This window comes from Equus asinus, chromosome 1 (assembly GCF_041296235.1).
Source record: "Equus asinus isolate D_3611 breed Donkey chromosome 1, EquAss-T2T_v2, whole genome shotgun sequence".
Lineage (NCBI taxonomy): Eukaryota > Metazoa > Chordata > Mammalia > Perissodactyla > Equidae > Equus > Equus asinus.
In genome coordinates this window covers 203,012,161-203,034,485 of record NC_091790.1, presented here as the reverse complement: position 1 = coordinate 203,034,485, position 22,325 = coordinate 203,012,161, and the positions used below count along the sequence as shown (strand labels likewise).

The 22,325-nt window shown below is 44.9% G+C and overlaps 1 protein-coding gene across 17 annotated transcripts in view; it reads left to right on the top strand.

The window, feature by feature from the left end:
* The window catches only part of PRKAG2 (protein kinase AMP-activated non-catalytic subunit gamma 2), a 279,884-nt gene that overhangs the window by 230,000 nt on the left and 27,559 nt on the right, over positions 1–22,325 (top strand). For 10 of the 17 annotated variants that reach the window (XM_044765711.2, XM_070516683.1, XM_070516675.1 and 7 more), the window contains 3 exons: positions 2,048–2,154; positions 18,626–18,707; positions 19,809–19,867. In XM_044765711.2, the coding sequence (XP_044621646.1) occupies positions 2,048–2,154; positions 18,626–18,707; positions 19,809–19,867 (248 nt within the window). The remainder of the gene's footprint in view (positions 1–2,047; positions 2,155–18,625; positions 18,708–19,808; positions 19,868–22,325) is intronic. The other 7 variants (XM_044765712.2, XM_070516698.1, XM_070516655.1 and 4 more) reach the window with 1 other exon arrangement.

Genomic DNA, 22,325 nt, shown 5'->3' with positions numbered 1-22,325 from the left:
TATGTAAAGTGAAGAAATTAAGGCATACCCCTCAAGGCTGTTACATAAATTAAATGAGGTAATTTATTGTAATACCTCGTATTACAATACAAAAATGTCTGCTCCACAGCGAGCACTCAAATGTTCACTTTTTTTGTGGGTAAGATGGCATTTGAGGTTGGGTTGAAATTGGACAAGAAAAAATAGAGAAGGATGTTTAAATTAAAGCAGAATGAACCGCTGCAAGGCTGTGAGGTTAGAGGCAGTCAGGGACTCAGCAGGGAGCTGCCTGGACATGAGAACAGGCTGTGAGAACCTAGGGTCACAGAGAGGCCAGGCCGCGGGGCTCACGAATGCCAGACGACAGGGTCCGACTTTATTCCACAAGCAGACAGGAGATATTTGAGAAGGGAACTGTCCAGAAGTTGACAGGAATGATGGAATTATGAATTATAGTACCCTGAAGAGAGGTCAGAATTGAAAACAAATTTGGGAGTGGCTCGCATGGTTTATCAAGAAATTGGCAAACTCATCAGCGTATACTGAGTGTTTGCCACAGAGGAAACAGAGACTGACAAGGGCTCCTCTCCACAGTCAAGGAACTTGGTATTATGCTGTTTAACGCTTACTTTGCTAATGAGTATATACAATAAAGTAATTATTTCTTCTCAGACGTTTGCCAGGTAGTCTAAATCTTCTCCAAGTGTACAGATGAGTGTGGGCTGAGTGGAGCTGTCAGAGAAGTCTCTTGGAGGTGTATGCCTTGAGCTGAGCCATGAAGACAGGAGTTAGTCACTGCAGGCACGGACAGAAGGGCTATTGTCCCAGCTAAAAGCACAGCTTTGCAATCAAGAGGCATCTGGGTTCAAAGTTTGGTTCCACAACTTCTCATGTCCTTGAGCTGAGGTCTAGTGGAGGAGTTAAGTGGGCCAAGAAGAGATGGAAAAAGTACTCCAGGCAGAGGAAACAGTAGTTGAAGGCCCCGTGGAAGGGAGCGTAGCATTCAGGAGGATTAAGACTTGGTGGCTGGAGGAAATACTGGGGTGGGGGCACATAATTGGGGAGGTGGGTGGGGGCCAGACCTTTCAGGATAGGCTCTTGTAGGCTACGTCCAGGATTTTGTCCTTTTTCTAAAGGAATTAGAAGCGATTGAAGTGTGTTCAAACCGGGGGTGTCATGATTAGATCTGCACCTGGCAAAACCATTCTGAGTGCAGTGTGGACCTCGGCTGAAGACAGGGAGATTGGAAGCAGAGAGACCTGTCAGGAAGTTAGGGCGTTTATCGGATCTGGGGTGGTGGCCATGGAGGTGGAGAGAAGTGGATGGATTGGGGTATGAACTCTACAGTGCATCGAGATAACTTGGTAGGGTGAAGGAGACCATATGACAAGGTTGACACCTAGGTTTCTGCGTCATTAGTTGGATGGTGGTGTCGTGCAGTTTACATATAAATATGCTAGAAGCTCCACAATGCATTGTCATTCCTTTTCTCAGTTGTCAATTAACTTTTACAGAGATTTAAATTATAAAACACGCGTTTTGTTTGTGTGTCCGTGTAGTGACGTTTTTCAGTGCTGTCTCCTTGTGTAGATCCATATCTTCGTTTCAGATGTATGTGAATGGCACCTTTAAAAATTTCTTTAATTTCCAATTGTTCATTGCTAGTATATAGAAATTCAGTGGCATGTTTTTCATTTTTTATTAACTCTGCATTCTATGACCTTGCTAATAACCTCATTTTCTTTTCTTAGATCTGGAAACATTTTTGTAGATTCTTTTCTATTTTCTAGGTAGAAAATTATATAGTCTTCAAGTAAAGACATTTTTGCTTTTTCCTTTTCGATCTGTGTGCCTGCCTTTTTTTCTTGCCTCATTGCATCAAGGACTTCCAGTACAGCGTTGAATAGGATTAGCACGAGTAAACAGCCTTACCTTCTTGTTCCCACAGGGAAAACATTTCTTGTATTCCATTGAGTCTCTTAGCAGTAGGTTTTTCATACATACTCTTCATCTAATTAAGGAAGTTCTTTATTATTACTGATACTTGCCTTTTTTCTTTCCTTTTTAGCAGAAGACTCAGAAAGTGGCGTTTACATGCGATTCATGAGGTCGCACAAGTGTTACGACATCGTTCCAACCAGTTCAAAGCTCGTTGTCTTTGATACTACGTTACAAGTAAGTGTGCCCAGTTTTCATGAGTCTTTGGTGTACTGTTTGGATGGCTGCTTTTATAAGGTAGTGTGAATCCAGCAACACCAGCAGACATTGTTGAGTCCTTTGTGCCTGTCGGGCACTGTGCTGAGGTTTCATCTGAATTTTCAGTCTTTGTGGCAGCCTTTTAAGGAATGTACTGTTACTGTCCTTTTTCTATAAATAAGGAAACTCAAATTCTAGAGTGAAAGAACTTAAATCGCAAAGCCTAATCCACACGTTGTCGAATTTAAGAGCTGAATCCACAGAACTGGTGAGCGACGGGGTCAGGAACTTGAGCACAGGTCTATACCATGTGTGATGGAGCCTAAGTCGTTAACTGTTAGACTGTAGCGGCTCCTTTGGGAGATCCTGATCTTTTTTCTTAGTTGTTTAGTAGAATATATATAAAGAAATTTGAAATAAGACTGGGTAAAAAGAAAAAATTACTAGCGTGGGTAAGCTCTTGAGAGAGAACTTAATTGGTCTCTTTTTAGCAGAAAATTTGAACCTGATCATTTTGGTATTAAGATTGAGCTTACTGCAGCTCATTTTATACCAATGTGACTTATAATCATAAATGAAAAGTCCTAAATAATACCTCAATGTAATGATCAAATTACATCCAACTTAGATAATAAAATGTGTGTATACACGTATCTACACGTATGCATTTAGCGTCTGTATTTATATACATCTTTGCCAAGTGGGATGGTGTTAAGGTGTGGTCCCAGCAGTAGCCGTGGAGCCTGAGATTCCTGGGCAGTCGGGCTTCATTCGAGTGCAGTCCTGGGAGAGCCCGCCGGGCCTGGGGGACCTGGATGGGCAGAGGGGGGTCTTGGGCAGAGATCCGTGGAGGGCGCCCCCGCTGGCTCCTCAGTGGAACTTGGGGGGTCAGGTGCCCTTTCGAGTCCGTCCCAGTCCCTTTCAGACCTGCCCAGGCTGGGCCAGCTCTGCCGGCGCTCTGGGACCCGCCCCGCCCCGCCCCAGCCCACTCTGGGGCTCCCAGCACTGCCCCTGCGGCTCTCCTTCAGAGGCGCCTGGGCTCTTGGGGCCACTTTGCTGCATTCAGTGCCTGCTGCACAGGGTTCTCAGAAATGTAAAAATGGTTTTGTTCTTAATTTCATTTTCCACTTGTTTTTTGTTAGCATATAGAAGTACAACTGATTTTAGCGAACTGACCAGATATCCTGTGACTTTGCTAAGTTCACTTCGGACCAGGTAGCCTTCAAGATCCCTTCTAAAAACTTAAGATTCTCTTGTTCTCTGACACTGAGGACAGGGAAGCATCCCGTAGTCTTACAGAAGGGAAAGCGGCAGACAGTCACTTCTAGGAAATACATTCTGCCACTGTAACTGCAGATTTCAGTAGCAAAACAAATAGAAGTTCTCAATTCCCCCAATAAAGAACTACCAGAGCAGCCTGTGCTCCCACCCCGCCGGAGGCTTCCTTTTCCAAGCACCAGACCTCCTGGCCATTCGTTTTCCACCAACGGCAAAGCGACAGGAGGTACAACCTGTGTCGGCTCTCACTTCCTCAGCATTTCCCTTGCTGTGAAATAGACTGTCTTCTGAATTTAGAGTCCAGCCAAAGTGAGTAATACATGGAAAATGTGACGCTTTATAGGTTGTCAGAGGTCCCTAATCCTGTAAATGTCATTTCCCTAATTGATGGGAGCTGTGCATGCATCCTCTCCTGGAAGCCACAAATCCCGAGAGGCTCTCGGCTTTGAGGGAGCTAAGCAGGAGCGGGGGATCTTTTGGCGCTGGTTACAGCAAAGCTGAAGATGCGGGTGAAAGGGGTGAAGGGAGTGTCTTCTAGACACAGACGGTAGTAGTCGTTGATACGTCTCCAGAGCAAAGAAGGCGAGCAGGGAAGGCAGTACAGGGGTGGCAGCGTACCGGAAACAACCCGAGTGTCCCCACTAAGAGACTACTTAGAGCGCTTCTGTAGAGGCGTGCAGTAGAATACCATGGAGCATTTAAGAAGAATGAAAAAAATGTTTGTCAAGAATATATTTATTTTTTAAGTTACAAAAGCAAGTTGCAGAACAATACGTATTAAGACCTAGTTATTCTGAGGGTACAAAGTATCAGAGTCATAACTGGTCTGGGGACCAAAGTCAACCATTTGCAGGTAATTAAGGCGTTAAGTCAGAGAGCAAGAGGGCAAGGTAGCCTTGAGGCACATTGGTGCTGTGCCGGTCCAAGCACACGGCTGCTCACGGTCCTTGTAAAGTGGTGGGGAGAGAAGGGATGTGTCCGGGCAGCAGCAGCAGGTCCCCCAAGATCCACATCTGGAACAACCGCTGCACTGAGAGTCACCGCGTGATAGTGTTTACAGTAATTCCAGGACACGCAGTCACATGCCAGACAGGCGGCTTACCTGGGACGTGGTGTAAACCTCCTCTGCCTCTCCTCATCTCTGCACTTCCCCCAGGATGATCGCCTGCATCTGATTGGCTAGCCTGGCAGCAAGAGGAAGTTCCAGAGGCTTCCTTCTTGGTCCTTCTTACCACAGTGCCCCTCCCCCGTGGGTCTGAGAGCCAGCGTAGGGGTCCTGCCACTCGTCGGGATGTCATTTTCAGTTACACATTCAGGAACTGAGGAAGTAACCACAGCGTGGTCTGCAGAGCTCCTGAGCCCCTGCTGGTTCACCTTAGGCCAGGACTCCACCTGTCACCTGAAGACCATAAGTCCCCCATTTCACTAGTGACCACATGGCATTTTGAGTTCTAGTATTGGCATCCTTTCAGAGCGAAGGTCTAGTAACCCTGAAGAGCCTGCGTTTGCTCTTCCCCAGTGCATGGCCGTTCTGGTAAGTGGGGGAGTAACAGTGTGTGCAGGGATAGAGCTGGAGACCGCTTCCTCAGGGACCTGGCCTCCCTCTGAGGGGGGGCCTGGGTCTGTGAGCCAGCCGGGGTCTGGACACTGGCTGAGAGGACTCAACTCCATCTGATGACTTGAGTCAGGGTTTTGGCCCCTAGATTTAGAGTTTTTCTTATTATATAGGTCAAGTGTAAGCCTTTCAGAAGGCATTGCATCTGTGTCATTCCTAGGGACCCTGTAATCAGCTAGCCACCGCCACACCACCCGTGGGTCACAGCATGCTCATCACCGCACACGTGCTCACCCTAACTCAGGCAGGTCAGCACCAGCACCTGCCTGGCCACCACAGGGCCCGACGTCCACTGGACTCAGTGAGCCGTCCTGGGCGCCATCTCTTGCCCTGGTGTCTGGCCTGCAGTGCACAGCCAGCATGGAGCTTTTCAAGGGTGGAGGGGTTCCCCCTCCTCGTACAGTTCTCAAAGGCTGGGTGGGGGCGTGACCTCTGGGCCCTTTCGGGGAGTATCTCTGGGGCCCCACGTGATGAATCTGCCCTGAGCCTGTGGATTCACTCTTCATTATGCCACAGAAGTTCTGGCATCTTAACCTCATTAAACACGGACTCAGCAATGCCCTGTATTTCAGGCAGTCAACCCAGAGAGCTTTATAGCCTCTTCCAGCTACATACACTAAACATTAAATCCACTTTTCTGGTAAGCCCCCCTATATCAATAAATTCTGCCAAATCTGCTGTTAAAGTCCACCTTCTTGGTCCAACATTATTAGAAGCTGTTCTCGCACTTACTTCCCAGATTTCTGCAGGTGTGAAACAGCAAAACCTTACCATTCTTCCCATGCCTAAGCCGTTCCCCTCTGGAGCATACTGGAGTCCACAGTCACAGGTCCAGTGGCAGCAGAGCAGCTGTGGTTGTCTGGAGAATGATGCTGGTGTAGAGCATCTGCCCAGGAAAGCTTGTTACTCGGCTTCCAGGGGAAGAAAGGTGATTCTGACACTGCAGAGCCAGCTGTTTGCACTGCCGAGGGAGGCTCAAGTAACTCCAGGACTCAGGAATCTCAGCTTTGTCTAGTCCAACTGATGTCCCTGTGCTGGGTCCTAGGGTCACACTCCTTCCTAATTAAGGTCCCAGTTTTGATGTCAGAGACGTTGTGAGGCTGTGAATTCAGTGATGGTGAAGTTCTGCATCCGTCAGAATTACATTTTGTGTCTGATTTTGGAAATATCAGCCCTGTAGCTACAAGATAAAGGGCTTTTTAGGGCTGCCCTAGAGCCTCTCGGGTTCTCCAGCTGTGACCAGAGACCGTGACCTGAGCTTGTTGTTTCTGCTCTGTACAAGCCCAGCGCGCTTGCAGGACGACGCCCGCACCAAGTCCTGTGGTCCTCTTGCTGCCATAATGGCCAGAGCAGCAGCCGCCTGGATCCCGGCACCCCTGGGGGCAGGGGTGGTGGTGACACCACAGTCACAGTGACTCGTTCCCTCTTGATGCTACTGCCTGCCCAGGGCCACCGGGATCTGCTTTCCCACTGACCAAGAGCTCAGCACTGTGTTCAGGACAAGGACGTGAACCCAGTCCCAAACCCTCTATTCCCAGAACCCCGTCTGGTGCCACTTTCTGTATCGGTCAGGGGCCAGTCAGGACACAGAAGCCACACTAGCCATGGAACAGAAAATTAACATAAGTGATGTTAGTTGGATATCAGTTAACTAGATAACGGACAGGGTAAATACGACCTCTAAGGTGGTATTCTCAAAGTGTGGCTCCCAGACCAGCAGCATTCCACATCATCTGCATTATGGGAAATGCAGATTCTCAGGCCATCTCGGACCCACTGAATCAGAAAGTAGGGGTGAGGCTCGCTGCTCCATGTCTTACCAAGTTAAGTCCTTCTAGAGATTCTGATGTACTCTAAGGTGTGAAAACCCCTGCTGGGAGGTATCATGGAGGCCACAGGGGCCTCTGGTGCCTTCTGAAGAGGATGCCTTCGAGCTGGGGCTGTCTCTGGGTAAGAGCGAGGGCGTGGGTGAGGCTCGTTCTGCACGTATCAGGAAAATGACGGACTGGAAGGAAACGGGTGCCCAGTGGAGCATCAGTGCTAGGGTGAAGCCCACAGGGACTGCTGTGGTCTGAACTGTGTCCCCTCCCCCTCCCCCCCACCAAAGTTCCTGCGTTGAGTTCCTAACCCTTAGTACCACAGAATATGACCTTCTTTGGAAATAGTCGTTGCAGATATAATTAATTAAGAAGTGTGGGTCCTCATGATCCCACAAGGAGCTCAGCCCATGGGGTGATGAAGCCCACCACAAGAAACCAGGACATCAGTCAGGACTGTGAGCAGTAGAGACTAGGGCTCGAGGGGGTTGAGTGGGGAAGGGCACTGCAGGCCAGGGGCACGGGGTGGGTTAGGTGCAGGAAGACCACACGGCGTAAGTGAACTCCAGCCCGGGTCTAAGCTGCATAGGCAGAGCTGGGGAGTTAGCTGGGGGTGGAAGAGAAAGAAGTGCTGGTCTGCTCAGGTGGGAAGAGCAGATGGGCGTGTGAAGGCACCAGGGTGCTGGTGCAGTAGCCCCTTCTTGCTCCTGGGCTTGGGACACAAAGTCTTCCAGAACGGGCCCTGCTGCAGCCGGCAGCCAGCTGAACGTGGAGTTCTTAAAGCACTTGCTCACTTCAGCCTCAAGCCTGGGATCCATGGGAGCAGCTTCTCTTTGGGAAAAGGGAGATTAAAGCCTTCCCCCAGGGCCGTACCAAGCCCACCAGAGGCCCCCGACTCCCAGCTGCTTGGTGAAGGCTGAGGTGGAGGCAGGCGAGGCTGGCGGTCAAACTGGGGTCTTCAGCCCACACCCCCCAACCATGAGTTGGGAGAATCTTCCTTTCTTCCCTTCATTCTAGAAAGGAAAACAAGGCTGGCAACTTGGTATAATGAGACCTTTTACACCCCGCCTGTGCCGCTTGTCCAAGTCTGGTCTGAAAGGTAGTAAAGAGAAGCTACAGTGACGAAGAGTTGCTTGGCAACAAAATAAATAAAGTAGTGCTGGATTACAACCCAAAGTATAAAATACCCATGAGTCCATGCTGATACAAAGGAGTGACTGAATAAAAAGTGAGGGAGAACAGACTAATGTCCCATGCAGAAGAATTCCAAATGATCCATGCAGATCCTCTGCCCTTAGGAGGTGGAGCCTGACTCCTCATGCCTGCGTGTGGGCTGCACAGTGACTGCCTTCCATAGAGTACCACATAGAAAGGGGGAAGAGAGAAGAGCAGCTCACAGCAGAGAAACCTGACAAACCTGACAAACCCTGCCTCAGCGAGGTGAGCAAGGTCAGCGTCAACCCTTGATATGGCGTGACGAGAACAGCTGCTTACCTCTGTGGGCTTCCTCCCCAAAACACACAGCCCCAGTTTAGTCATGAAAAAACATGAGACAAATCCCAACAGAGGGACAACCTACAGTATGCCTCACCCATCCTCCTCACAGCTGTCAGGGTCATTAAAAAACAAGGAAAGTCTGAGAAACTGTACAACCAAGAGGACCCTAAAGAGACATCATGGCTAAATGTAACATGGGCTCCTGGAACAGAAAAAGGACATCAGGGGAAAACTGAGCAAATCTGAATAAAGTATGGTGTTCAGTTAATAATAATGAAAAAAAAAGATGTGTGGGTCCTAATCCAGTATGACTGGTGTCCTAGAAAGGGGAAATAGGGGCACAGAATCCTGCACAGAGGGAGAAAACCAAATGAGGATGAAGGCAGAGAGCAATTTGATGCTTCTGCAAGCTGAGGAATTGCACAGATTGCCAGAAACCACCAGCAGCCAGGTGAGAGGCTGGACGGATTTTAACACACAGGAGAGGAAACAACCCTGCCAACACCTCCAGCTCAGACTTCAGGCTTCTGATAAATTTCTGGTGTTTATGCTCCCTGTTTGTGGTACTTTGTTATGGCCACCCTTGAGAGCTAATCCAGGTAGCAAACAGGTAGAAGCAACTCCTTCGCAGGCTAGCTTTGCAGGCCCCTGCCGGCCTCCTTTCTGCCAGAGGCTGCCGTAGAGCCAGTGGCAGAGCCGGAATGTGGTCCACAGCTCCCAGCATCACAAAGCAGAGTTAGAAGGGAGAATTTGGAGCTGAGAGACAGTGACTTAGCACCTGGCGCAGCAGAGGAGGGGGGCACACCCCGTTCCCTCCAGAGAAGCCCAGTAGTTCAGAGAAAGGCAGGTGTGACTTAATGTCTTCAGACTCTAGGTGGTGACACCTCAGGAGTTGAGAGAGGCTCAGAAATAAATAAAGTTTCACAATGGAATCATCACTTCCCGGGAGTGGGTTTGGGGGAAGCATTAAGAATCATGTAGGTCTTCCCACCATGGCAGTAGGATTCTTTTAGCAACACCCTACAAATGATAACTATTTTCAGTAAACTCTTTGTCTTAGAGTAGTTTCAGATTTATAGAAAAGTTGTGAAGGTAGGACAGAGAGTTCCCACATAGCCCACACCCGGTTTCGTCCATTTTTGCCAACTTACATCAGTAGGGTGTACATTTGTCACAGTGAACAAACCAGCATTGATACAGAATTATTACCTGAAGTTCCGTGCTTTTTACCTAATGTCCTTTTTCTGTTTGAGGACCCCAGCTGGGTTATTCTGTTACATATAGTCGTCACATCTCCTTAGGCTCCTCTTGGCTGTCACGTTTCTCACTCTCCTTGCTTTTGGTGACCTTGACCGTTTTGAGGAATACTGGGCAGGGATTTTGTAGGATGCCCCCTATTGGAATTTGTCTCATGTTCTTCTCACAGTCAGGCTCGGATTCTGGAAGGCTTTGGAAGGAAGAGCACAGAGGTAAAGTGCTGTTCTCATCACACCATGTCATGGGTGCGTACTGTCACATGACTCATCGCTGTTGGCCTTAATCTCGATCACCTGGCTGAGGTCGTGTCTGTCAGTTTCTCCACTGGAGAATTACTCTTTTTCCCTCGTTCTATACTGTCCTCTTTAGAAGGAAGTCACTTGCACAGCCCACACTTAGGGGGTGGCAGTTAGGCTCCACCTCCTCGAGGGCAGAGTGGCTCTATAAGTTAACTAGGATTCCTCTGCAAGGGACATTCGTCTCTTCCCCCCAATTATTTATTTATTTAATCATCTATATCAGTATAGATTTGTCAATATATTTATTCCAGTGGCTTATAATCCATTACTACTTTATTTTGTTGCTCAAATTATTCCAGTCAATGTGATTTTTAATAATGGCAAGAAGAGGAAACAGGCAAGTATCCAAATAAGTGGCTGTTCACCAAGCACGAGTTTTTGGAAGAACAGGAAGAAAATATAGAGTGAAGAGCATAGAACTGAAAATAAGCTCGAAGAAGGGCATGAGTAGGAAGGCTGCCCAGGGTCGTCTCAGCTGGGGGTTGGATGAAGATCCGCAGGTAGAGGCAGCGTGGTGCTTGCCTGTCTTAGAAGGAAAAGAGAAGGGCCAGGCCTTTTGCTCAAGACCCGAGCTTCGGTCCGATCATGAGCGGGTGGGTCTCTGTGGCTCCGTTTGTACTTATTCATTATCACGGAAAGTGATTTCAAAATGTTGAAAAGGTAGAATAAGTGGTGATTAGAGGACATTACAGCCCAAGATAGCTATCAAGATTATGGGAGGGTGCCTGTGGGCTGAGCCACTGTGCCTTCTGATCCAGGTGAATCCCACTCGAGGGTAATGAGGGGATGCAGAAAGCAGACCGCCAAACTGTTAGTGATGTTGGAGGAATTGTGGATATTAGTCTGATGACCCAGGCTAGAGAGGAAAGGAAAGATGTAAATTCCTCAAAAAACTGGGTGTGGAATGTGGTGTCACTCTCAGGTAAGATGTTTGAATGAATTATTAATGAAAATACAAGAAGCAGTAATCTCTAGGAGCCTATCATAAATTGGCCCAAAAAAAGTCACAGAAGATGAAGCTGATTTCCTTTTTGGACTTTCCATAGATGTGGTAATTCCATGACAGGCATATCGGGGTTTCAGCCAGACCCTTGACAGAGCCTTGTGTGATATCCTGATGGATAAGATACAGAAGTAGAGTTTGGCAGCTCAGCGAGTGAATTAATGACTCGTTATGGACCTTAAAAGGATATTGATTAAATCTCAGTCTGGAGCAAGGTTTCTAGTTGTATTGGATACCTCTTGTGGCTGTTTTAAAATCTTCTCCTGCCACCTGTTACTCCAGCCACACTCGCCTCCTGCAGTTGCAGTCAGGGGGCACCTCGCCTCGGACCACCGTGGCATACTTCAGCCTCCTTAACCAACAGAGGACGGAAGCTGGTGGAGAAACGCCTCCACCTTGCTCCCTCAGGGTGGATGGTCCTCAGAAGGTCCTGGTGGAGTCTAGTGTCAGTCTGCCCCTACTTGTGGTCCTCTCAGTCACCCGTCCACATGCTGGCCCACCTGCTCACCTGTTTCACTCCTGTCCTCCACTCCTCCAGGGGTCACATTCCCACAGAAACAATGCGCAAGCCAGGCTCTGCTTTCTAGGGAACCTAAGCCAAGAAACTGGTGGGATGCCATAGGATTCTTTTACTCTAAGCTCACCAACAATTGGAACAATGACTCGAATATTGATTTTGTTGCTGGCATCATCTAATTTACACAGATGACTTGAAACCAGGAGGCGTGGCCAATAATAATCAATATCTAGAAAGATTACTCAACAAGCTAAATTATTCTTAGGACCAATTAATAAGTAGATGGTATCCAGAACAAAGGAAATGATAGCATATCAGTATTCCAGAAAAGAATAAAACTGGAGGCGAAACGCTGTGCTAAGAAGTGGCAGATGTGCAGATGAGCAGACAGGCTTACGCTGGGGAGGGGACACACCAGCTCCACGGACTATTGACCAAAGACATACACATGAGTAGTTTTGAATGTCAAGTGGTACAGAAAAGCTTACAATAAAAACCTCTTGTCCCTGTTCCTTATGCCCTTGTCATACTCCTCAGAAACAACCAGGTCAGCTGTTAAATCTAGATATACTGCCGTCTTACCTCAGTTCATTAATTTTATGCATTTTTTACCTCCTAGTTCGGTCGATGGCTGTTTTTGCTCCTTGTATTGCTTCCGCCGTCCCCTCGTCTTCCCAGTGTAACTTTCTCAGTTTACAGTTAAGACCTTCCTGGCCTGCCTTCGTTGTTTTGACTGTGTCATTGTCAGTCACTGGTGAGCCCAGTGGACACTGCGGTTACATTTCCTTGTTTCTACAGTTCAGTGTTATTCCTGGAGTTTAGAATTCTTCTGTTTTATTTTCTTTGACCATCTAAGTCTTTTCACACCTTCTAACTTCTTGATAGAATTTTCAGTCAGCCTTGTTGGATAGGTTTTTAGCTACCCTTGGAGCCACTGCCGCTGGGTTCTCCATCTTCCTGCTCGACCCTGACACGTCACTCTAACCTGCTCGTCACTGTCACCTGGGTCTTCATTTGGTTATCCCAGAAACTACCTCCACCCTCTCCTTCATTGGAGCTTCTGTTTTTCTACACCTTTTCTGCTTTGATTTGTGTCCTCCTTTTTGGTGGGGCACATTCCCCGCCAGCTTCCTGTCCTAGCCCACTCGGCTGCTATAACAAAACACTACAGACTGGGTGCATAAATAACAGGAATTTATTTCTCACAGTTCTGGAGGCTGGAAGTCCAAGATCAACGTGCCCACCAATTCAGTTCCCCAGTGAGGGCCCGCTTCCTGGCTTGCAGACGGCTGCCCTCCTCCCACCGTGTCCTCACAGCAGGGAGCCAGTGAGCTCCGGTGTTTTCCTCTTCTTAGAAGAACACTAATCCTACCGTGGGGGTCCCACTCTCATGACCTCATCTAAACCTAATCACCTCCCAAAGGCCCCACCTCCAAATACCATCATATTTGGGGTTAGGGATCCAACACATGAATTTTAGGGGACCACAAACATTCAGTCCATAACACTTCCCCAGAAAAGATGCATGGGAGGTGATTACTTGAAATTTTAAATATCTGTATCCTTTCTACTCAATTTGTAGACTACTATGTATAGAATTCCATAATGAAAATACTTTTTATTTAGAATTTTGAAGGCATTGTTCCATTGCTTCCGGCTTCCAGAGTAGCTGAAGAGAAATCTGTTGCGATTTGTTTTTTTATTAATCTCCGTCTTTTATATGTGATTTTTTTTCCCCTCTGAAACCTTTGGGGTTTTCTCTAAATCTCGTACTTCAGGATTTCATGCTAATGTGCCTCCTTGTGGTCTTCTCTCACTCTTTGAGCTTGGCACATGAACCTGATGCACACGTCGCTCGGGTCTGTGTTCTCCATGTTATTTCTTCAGTAATTTACTGTTTTCTTTCTTCTGAAACTTCACTCAGCAGATCTTGGGCCCCCTGGTTGATCCTTTAATATTCTTCTCCTGTGTCTCTCTCTCTTTGCCTTTTTGTTCTACTTTTGGGGAGGTTTTCTGTTTTCTTAACCCTTCTAATAAGATACATCTAAAACTAGAACTTGGGTAAATTCAACAGTCAAGATTTTGTCGAGTGGCTGGTGAGTCTTGGCTTCGTGCTCGTAATTAAGAGTGAGCACCAGCGCTTTGAGCAGACACACTGTGTTCACAGATGGGCTTCTTGCTTTGTGGTTTCACTGAAGAGGGGTAGGACTGCCATCTTTTTCACGGGAAGCCCCCACACATTCCTATCTGTCTGTTGTATTTCTTGAGTGGTTTCTCCAGAAAATAATCTGTTGATGCTGTTGGTGGGTGGCTCTGGTTATGACCTGATTTGAAACAGTCTTCCTGTTTGTTTTTGTACCCTGTTCCCACCCCTCCCAGAGCGTCCAGGGCCTCCAGCCTTGGGTCTTCTATGTCCAGGGAGAGATCGGTCTGCTTCTCAACACCTGACCCCCCAACCCCTCCCCACACGAGGCTCTTCTTTGTTACTCAGTACCCTCTCTCCATCTGCTTTGGTCCTGTGTCTCTCATAGGTCATTCTGTTTCCAGTTTATACTCCCTGTAGTTTGGGGGTAACTTTTCAAGAGGAAAAGTTGTCAGAAATGTTTTTCCTCTGCCGTTTTTAAACCTAAGGAATCACAAAGGGGACTCCAGAAGTAACAGAAAGGGGATAACTTAGGTACTGTGGGAGCAGAGGAGGGAATCTCAACGTGATTGGAGTACATGGGTAGGTTTGTTGTGGGGTTAAAAGTTAAAGCTGAATTGGGTTTTAATAGGTAGAGTTGAAGGTAAGTTCATTTGAAGTAGAAGGAACATTGTGACACCCAGGCAGAAAAATGGAAGATGAGTTCAGCGTGTCTGCCTGAGCTGCAGAGGGCAGGCTGGGGCTGGATTATGGAGGGGCTGGGACAAGGTGCCCAGACGGTGGACCCTTCTTCACACAGTGGAGAGCCATCAAAGACGGGAGAGATGCCATCAGGAGTTGAGCCCATTTGACAAGCTCTGATGTAAAAATTGAGTAAGAAACCAAATTGCATAGTTATAAAGAGCTTTAGCTGTTCATCAGCACTAATTTTAAAAGTCCTGCAATCAACTTAATTACTGAAAATCAGGGTAAAACTGTGTAGAGAACAGCGAAGCGTCAGAGGAACCAGATCTCCATTTTTTGGAGCCCAGATGTGCCGCTTGCCGTCAGATTGCGAGAGTCTCTCAGAGCAACTGAGGCCTGCTTACTATTTTGAAAACCATTTCTGTATTAAAATTTTGTTTTCCATCTTCACTTATCTAATTATAACATTTGGTTGTTTGAAAATTCTATTAAAAAGTCAATTTTAAAATTGATAACAGAGCAAATTGCATCTCAGTTGAAAAGACAAGTTTTTAAAGGTACTCAAGACCCCTGAGAGCTTTTTCCTGCAGCTTAGAACTACATGCCAGTCCTGTTTTTATCCTAATTATGGGTTAATTGGTAACACCCTGTGCCTTCTGTAGTTGTGAAGAATTTTCTATATAGAGTTTTAAGTTGCTCCGCAAACGACCCCAGACACGTGTTGTTAAGAAAGCCAGGTTTTTGAAGGCATCATTCTTGGGAGGGAGGTGCAGCCGAACCGCCAGAGCAGTGGGCACGGTTCCTGAGCTGGGGACATTCTGGAACGTTCTTAAGACGCTGTGAGTGCATCTCGTCCGCTTTAGAGTGTGATATTGCATCTTTGGAGGGTGGAGTTGTGACTCCCTCCATGATGTGTGGGCGTGCCAGTGGTTCATGTGGTTGTGAAATTAAAGCAGTAAATCTTCCTCTGTCTGCTTCTGGTTGCGTCAGTACAGGATGCAAGATTAAAGCAGTTATTCTTTTTGGCTCTTAGTGCTGATGCCAGGCTGCATATCTTCACATACAGGCCATTTAATCACGCAGTACCCTCTGGGGAAAGCATTACCTGCCGGTCTCATTTTATAACCGAGAATGTCGAGGCTGAGAGAGGGCTCAGTAGCAGAACCAACAAAAAGTTGGAGTTTAGTCGGTCTCGAAACTTCACCTGTTGAAAGGAAGAGGAGATGAACTCCAAGTATTTTCCGTCATGTTCGATGGTTTTCTCTTCTCTTGCAGAAGTGATGGCACTTTTCACAGTAAATTCATCCCATTCTTGGCCGTTGGGCTGCTTCATTGGGAGTTTTCTCACCAGCTCCCTGGTGCTGACCCGCTGGCACACGTGGGTCATCTGAACGCCCCGAGCCGGCCTCGCCCCTGCCGCCTCCAGGGTCAGCGTCAGTGTCAGCGCAGGCCGGCCTCCCCTTGTGTTAGGTTTACAGCGGTCTGCGGACTCAGTGAGCAGCTTTGCAGCATTCAGGGCTGTTTGAGAGCTTTTAGGTAGCAGATTGGTGGGAGAGGTTATCGTGGGACGGCAGGGGCTCTGTTTCTGAAAGAACAGTCATTGTATTTGAGTGTTAGAATTAACCCGTGCTGACGTTCCTGTCACCCTCGGTCTGATTCTTGCTCCTAGAAAGTTAACATGTCTTTTCTTCTCTGGCTGATTTTCTCTTTGATTCCATTTTCAGCGTCTTGTCTATGATGTGCTTAGACGTGGTTTTATTTGTATTCATCCTGCCTGGGTTTTATTTGAGTCTTTTTGGTAGATTACAGTTTTCTGTTGAAGTTTCCCTATTTGAAGATGATTTGGGAAATGCCCTCAGAAAAACTGCAGGTGCCCCTGGAGCTCAGTTCCTGGGCTGCTTCTCTCTCGGGGGCTGCGGCTGTTTGAATCCTTCCTGTGCGCTGCACTCGGTGCTTTCAAGTACTGAGCTGTGTGTTTTGTCCAGCTTGTATAGTTGTTCTCAGCTCTTTCATTGTGGCCAAACTCGGAGCTTTCTGGAATGGCTTTTCAACAGCTGTGATCACTTACAGTTTTATGAATGATCCTGATGAATGATTTTAACACTGGTTTTCTCTCTTAAATCTGTTATTTTGGAGAAAACAATACGCAATTTGTGGTTTTAAAAAATGCCCCCACTCCCTTCCTATTCCAGCAAGTTTAGAAAAACAAGTTAAGCAGGTATTTGTTTTAAAATCTGTGTATCTGTGACTTCTCCATAATTTTTTATAGTACTTCTAGGTCCACAGTCAAGGATTCCCGGAGCATCATCCAGGTAGAAAGAGCAGACCATTCACACTGGCACATCGTCCCTGGGTGCCGTTTAGTTACACAAACAGCATGAATATTTTTATGATTCTTGACACAAGCTGTGGTTCAAAAAACATTTTATCGATTTATAGGTGCTGATTAGGGAGTGTTTCTCTCCCGTGTCAGCAGACTGGCTCTAGTCACCTCCTCTTCCCAGTTCTCTACTAATCCATTCAGCCCGTAGATAGGATCCCTGCTATGTTCAGGACACAGTGCTGGACTCCGCTGAGTGTAGAAGATAATTGATGAGATCTGCCTTACCCTCCAGCCGTCCCTGTACTCCTTTGTGGGTGAACCAGGCATCTACGTGAGTCATCCTAAATAAAGGCAAAATGTGTCACTGTAAGGGCGTAAACAGGTGCCGATTTCTTATTCCTAGTCTGCTTTGAAGCTCTAGGTTCCTGTAATCCTCTCATTTCTTTTCATTATTCGTTAAGTTAACATTAAGTTCATTAATAATTTCATTAAGTTAACAAGGGGTTTTAGAATATAGTGGCTGAGAAGATAACCTTTTTCTTTCTTTTTTTTTCTTAAAGATTGGCACCTGAGCTAACAACTGTTGCCAATCTTTTTTTTTCTTTTTTTTTTTCTTGCTTTATCTCCCAAACGGCAGCCCCCCCCACCCCCCGTACATAGTTGTATATCTTAGTTGCAGGTCCTTCCTGTTGTGGGATGTGGGACGCCGCCTCAGCGTGGCCTGACGAGCGGGGCCATGTCCGCGCCCAGGATCTGAACCCTGGGCCACCGCAGCAGAGCACGCAAACTTAACCACTCGGCCACGGAGCCGGCCCCATCTTTCTTAGTTAAAAGGAAAACTATGCCACAGCATTAAAAAAAAAATTTAAAGAAATAACTTTCACTGTCCTGGCTCATTAATATACAGTTTAATTTTTTGCTTATTTGTTTTTGATCTTTTCCATTCAAACACATAGTTTATAATTATAATGTATAATTGTATAATCTGCATTTTTCACTGCCATAAGCCTTTTTTTTCTTTTTTACTTCAACATAGTCTTCATAGTTATACTATCTGATAATTGTTTCTCATTGGTATGCCAAGATTTAACAAGTTTTCTTTTGTTGGTGGTGGATATTTTTCCAATTTCAATATTAGAAATGGGGCCACTTTGAATATTAGAAATTGGGCACCGTTGATTCAAGCATCCTGCTCCTGAAATTTTAGTGTGAGTAAGTAATTCAACAGGGAAAAAGCTAGTGCACACACGGTATGAATATTTTTGTGGTTGTTGTTACAAGCCTGTGGCTCAAAAAATATCCTAACGATTTATGGTGCCACTAGTCGTTTTACTATAGCACTTGCATTAGGTGCTATAATTTTAAAATATTGGCTTATTTAGCAGCTATACATGATACTTTAAATTTGCTTTAATTTTAAGTTCTTCGGTTGTGAATAAAGTTGAACCATTGTCCCTGTGTTTATTTGCTCTCTGTGTTTAGAGGATCATTTTCAGCCCTGAGCTTCTGGCTTTTAATAAATCATCACCTCTGATGCCTTCTTTACCAGTCATGGTAGAGGCGTGTTCGTCATGAGGGTTCAGTGAGACACCATATATAAACGTACTCTGAACAGGGCCTGACCCATAACAGGCCCACAGTGCAGGTCCACAGCCGGAAACCAAACCCAGGCTGCCAAAGTGCAGCACGCTGAACTTAACCACTAGGCCACCGGGGCTGGCCCAATATATATGGTTTTAATTACAAGAGTCTTTAGATACATTAAGAAAAAAGTTTTTGAAGTTAATTGCATTATTTCAGTTTCAAAAAATAATCTCCAATTCCCATATGCCTTTAAATATAATACAAAAACACTTTTGCTTATGTTAACAAATTAATGTATTTTAATTTATCAAACTTACAAAATTTAACATTGAAGATAACTGGTAAGATTTGGTTGAATATTTTAGTTGAAGGAATTTTTCTCCCTGATATAAGGACTTTAAAAGTATGTTCTGTTTCTCTTATTTGCCTTCAGGTTAAAAAGGCCTTCTTTGCCTTAGTAGCCAATGGTGTCCGTGCAGCGCCGCTGTGGGAGAGTAAAAAGCAGAGTTTTGTAGGTAAGCATTGTGGGCCCGGGGAAAAATCTGGAAGGAGAAAGCTTACAAGCAGAAAGCCAAGGTATTTTAATAGGTGCTGGTTTGGAATTCAGCCTAGTAAACATGTTACCAAAATAAAGAACATTCTTTTCATCCTGGCAGAGGTGGGGCCGCTAGTAAATTCAAAACACTTATGAGCCTTTATTGAGTTTCCTTTTTATATTTATTTACTGTTCCTTTCGATTTATCCCCTCTGGCTCTCTGAAGGATCTTCTGTGCCTCTGCCGTTCCTGCGAGCCCAGGACGGTTCTGCTGCGGAGGCTGCGCCAGACAGCGCTCTGTCGGTGCCCTCTGCTCACACGGACATGCCTGTGCTCTGTCCCTGCCTCCTCTCTGCTGAACGCCTGTTTGACAGGGCAGATGAGATGATGTCAGTGTGATTGACGGCTTTGCTAAATCCTTGTTACACTATTAAAGATGTTGTGTAACTCACAATACCTAAACTCCATAATTTTTCATCTTGTAACTTCTAGTAGACAATGAATATCGTCTCCCTCAGTATGGCTCACGTTATTTTGAAGTTACCAGTTTACGTTTGCCTCCCCCTCTAGTTTACAACTTCCTCGGGGCGCAGGGTCACATCTTCTTCATCTTTGTAGCCCTGGTGTCTGGTTCATAGTAGACACGTAATGAATAGTGACTACTGAAACCGCTGTTTTTAGAATGCTTCTCAGGAAACAATCCAGGTGCCCCAGAAGTATCATATTTCTAAAGCTTATGGAATACTTTATTATTTTAAAGTATTTCAAGTTATTTACATTTAGCTGCAAGTTTTGTGTGATGTTTTATAACAATCAGTAAGTTTTCTCGCATTGAATTGCCAAATACTCTGACTAATTCCATTGTACTTGTTGTCAGGTTCAATTTCAGCTAAATTTGCCTATCTTAGTTTGGTGTAGTTAATTAACAGATTAGTAGTTTTAAATAATATATTAAACTGCTTGATATTTTAAAAGTATATTTTCGAGCTTTTCTAGTGAATATTTCTGGTTTGCTCGTCATTTGAAATTTTTCTTATAAGTTTTCATAGTTGCATATTTAACATATAATTCTTTGTTCCAGGAATGCTAACAATTACAGATTTCATAAATATACTACATAGATACTATAAATCACCCATGGTAAGTGACAGAAACCCTTATGTCAGTAATTGGAGCTGCGTATTTCTATGTATGTGTGTAGGGCTGTGTGTAATTTAAGATTTTTGTGGTTTTTTCTTTTTTGGTAGGAGGGGTTAGCAGTGCTGGTGGTTGATTTTGCCAAATATCTGTAATGTGCAGAGAACCCCGGTGTAAATTAGTCCTATATTTGAAGCTTGAAGAAGGCAGTCTCGGGAAAAATAAAAGGCAATACCTTACTTACTGAGCTCTCAGAAACCCTCGAGTGTGTGGAATTCTGTGTGCTAATTTATTGCCTAGATGTTCTATAAGCTTCGCTAAATTTGTCATCTGTATGGCACTGTGGGCCTGCTGCAGTGCTGAGACTCTGCCTGGACCCGTGAGCGGAGGAGGCCCCTTGCACCACTCTCGTCCGGGTGCCATCACCAGAGAGGCCTCCCTATGCAAATGAGGATGCCCTGGGCCTTGTCTTCACTGGCCCGTTGATGTGGGTGCAGCTTCATGCAGTTATTACCCCAATATTTTATAGCAAGGACTGAATGGACTCTGTGGTTTTCAAGAAGTAAAACTTAAAATTGAAGAAATTCAGTTTTGACATTTTTCTGCTGGTTAGGAGAAGACTGCTGCTGGCTAACTGAAGTGGCAGAGCTCCTGGTCCCTGGTCTGTTTTTCAGAGCAGAGTTTGGAAGCTGCACACGGCCTTTCCCATCACTGATTGTTTTTATTCTGCCAGCTTGTTTGGCTTTTATTTTGGCTTTTGTGGTTTTTTTGGGTTATTTTGTTTTTGTTCTTTTGGCAAGGGTGGGGAAGGACAGAATTGTATACTCTGTTTCTTTAACTAGTACTATTTGGGGTATCTAAAAGGTAAAAGACAATCCAATTCATAACTGTTTTTACATATAATGGTCAGTATTGCCCAATAATTAAATTCCTACCTAAAATGGAAAAATGAGTTTCTTCATAAGACATATTCTTAGAAGTACATTTTAGCAAAGATTTTGTAAGTATTCCATATTTATTTCACATGATCTATCTGATTTCTTAAATACTACCAATGCAGGTGAATATTGGTTTTCCTTATAATAGTCGCATCTCTGCTTTTGGACCAGCAAAATCAGCACTAACCTCTTATGACAAATCTCAGCAGTAGTTAGTTAAATCAAAATTTAGAAAACAGTTATGTCTAAATATACAGCCCAAAGTGTTTCTTACTACTTGAGGACACATTTTTTTCCTCCACATTTCACCTCATTTTCTAGTTATGAACAGAAAAATGCTGTTGTGAAAGCTATGGCTCATTTTATTTTCTAAGAATTTATCATTAGTATGTAAAAACACAATTGATTTTTATATATTGACCATTTATGCTGTAAAATTCACTTATTCCAGTAGCCTTTTTTGTACGTTTGTTAGGACTTTTTCTCTGTATGTAACGTTGCCTGTGAATAAAGACAGTTATACCCACACCATTTATTGAAAGGACTTTCTTTTTAGTTACAGAATTGTTTTAATGCCTTAAGTGTGGGTCTGTGCTGGATCTCTTCTGCTCCACTGTTTTGCTTATCTATCTCTGTGCCAATACCATGGTCTCTTAATGACTAAAAGAAAAAATACCTGCTGGTATTATTGGGAGTTTGTAGATCAATTTGGGGAGAATTGGCAGAGCCTTGCAATCTGAGAAGGTGGTATTTCTTTTTCTTGGTTTATTTCCTTGGCTAGTGTTTAAGTACAGTGTTTAAGTCAGGAGAGCAGACCTCCTTGCCTTGTTTCCCATCTTAGAGGGAAAGCATTCAGTATTTCACGGTTAAGTATGAGGTTAGCTATAGTTTTCTCATAGATGCCCCTTATTGTGTTGAGGATGTTCCTTCTTTTCTAGGTTTGCCAGAAGTTTTTATCATGAATGGTTGTTGAATTGTGTGAAGTGGTTTCTCTTTATCTATTGAGATTATCATATTCTTTTTCTCCGTTCTCTTAAATATTATTTCTTCCAATATTTTTCTGTCCCCTGCTCCCCTTCTGGGGACTCCAGTTACTCAACTGAGACTTTTGTGGGGTTTTTGCCTGTATTTTTTCTCTCTGCTTCATTTTGGATATATTTTATTTCTATGTCTTCAACTTCACTGTTCTTTTCCTCCACAGTATCTAATCTACTATTAATTTTTTTTCCTTTCAGATGTTGTATTTTCTGCTCTAGAAGTTCCATTTGATTCTTTTTTATATTTTCCATTTCTCTCCTTATGTTCATGTTCTCTTTTAAATCCTTGAATATATCATATTAGTTGTTTTACAGTTCTCTGCTGATCCCATCATCTCTGTCAGTAGGCCCAGAATCCTGGGTCTGATTCTATTGACTGACTTTTTTCCTGCTTCACATTTTCCTGCTTCTTACAAATCTAATAATTTCTAATGGATGCTAGACATTGTTAATGTTATGTAGTTGAATATCTGTATTGTCTTCCTT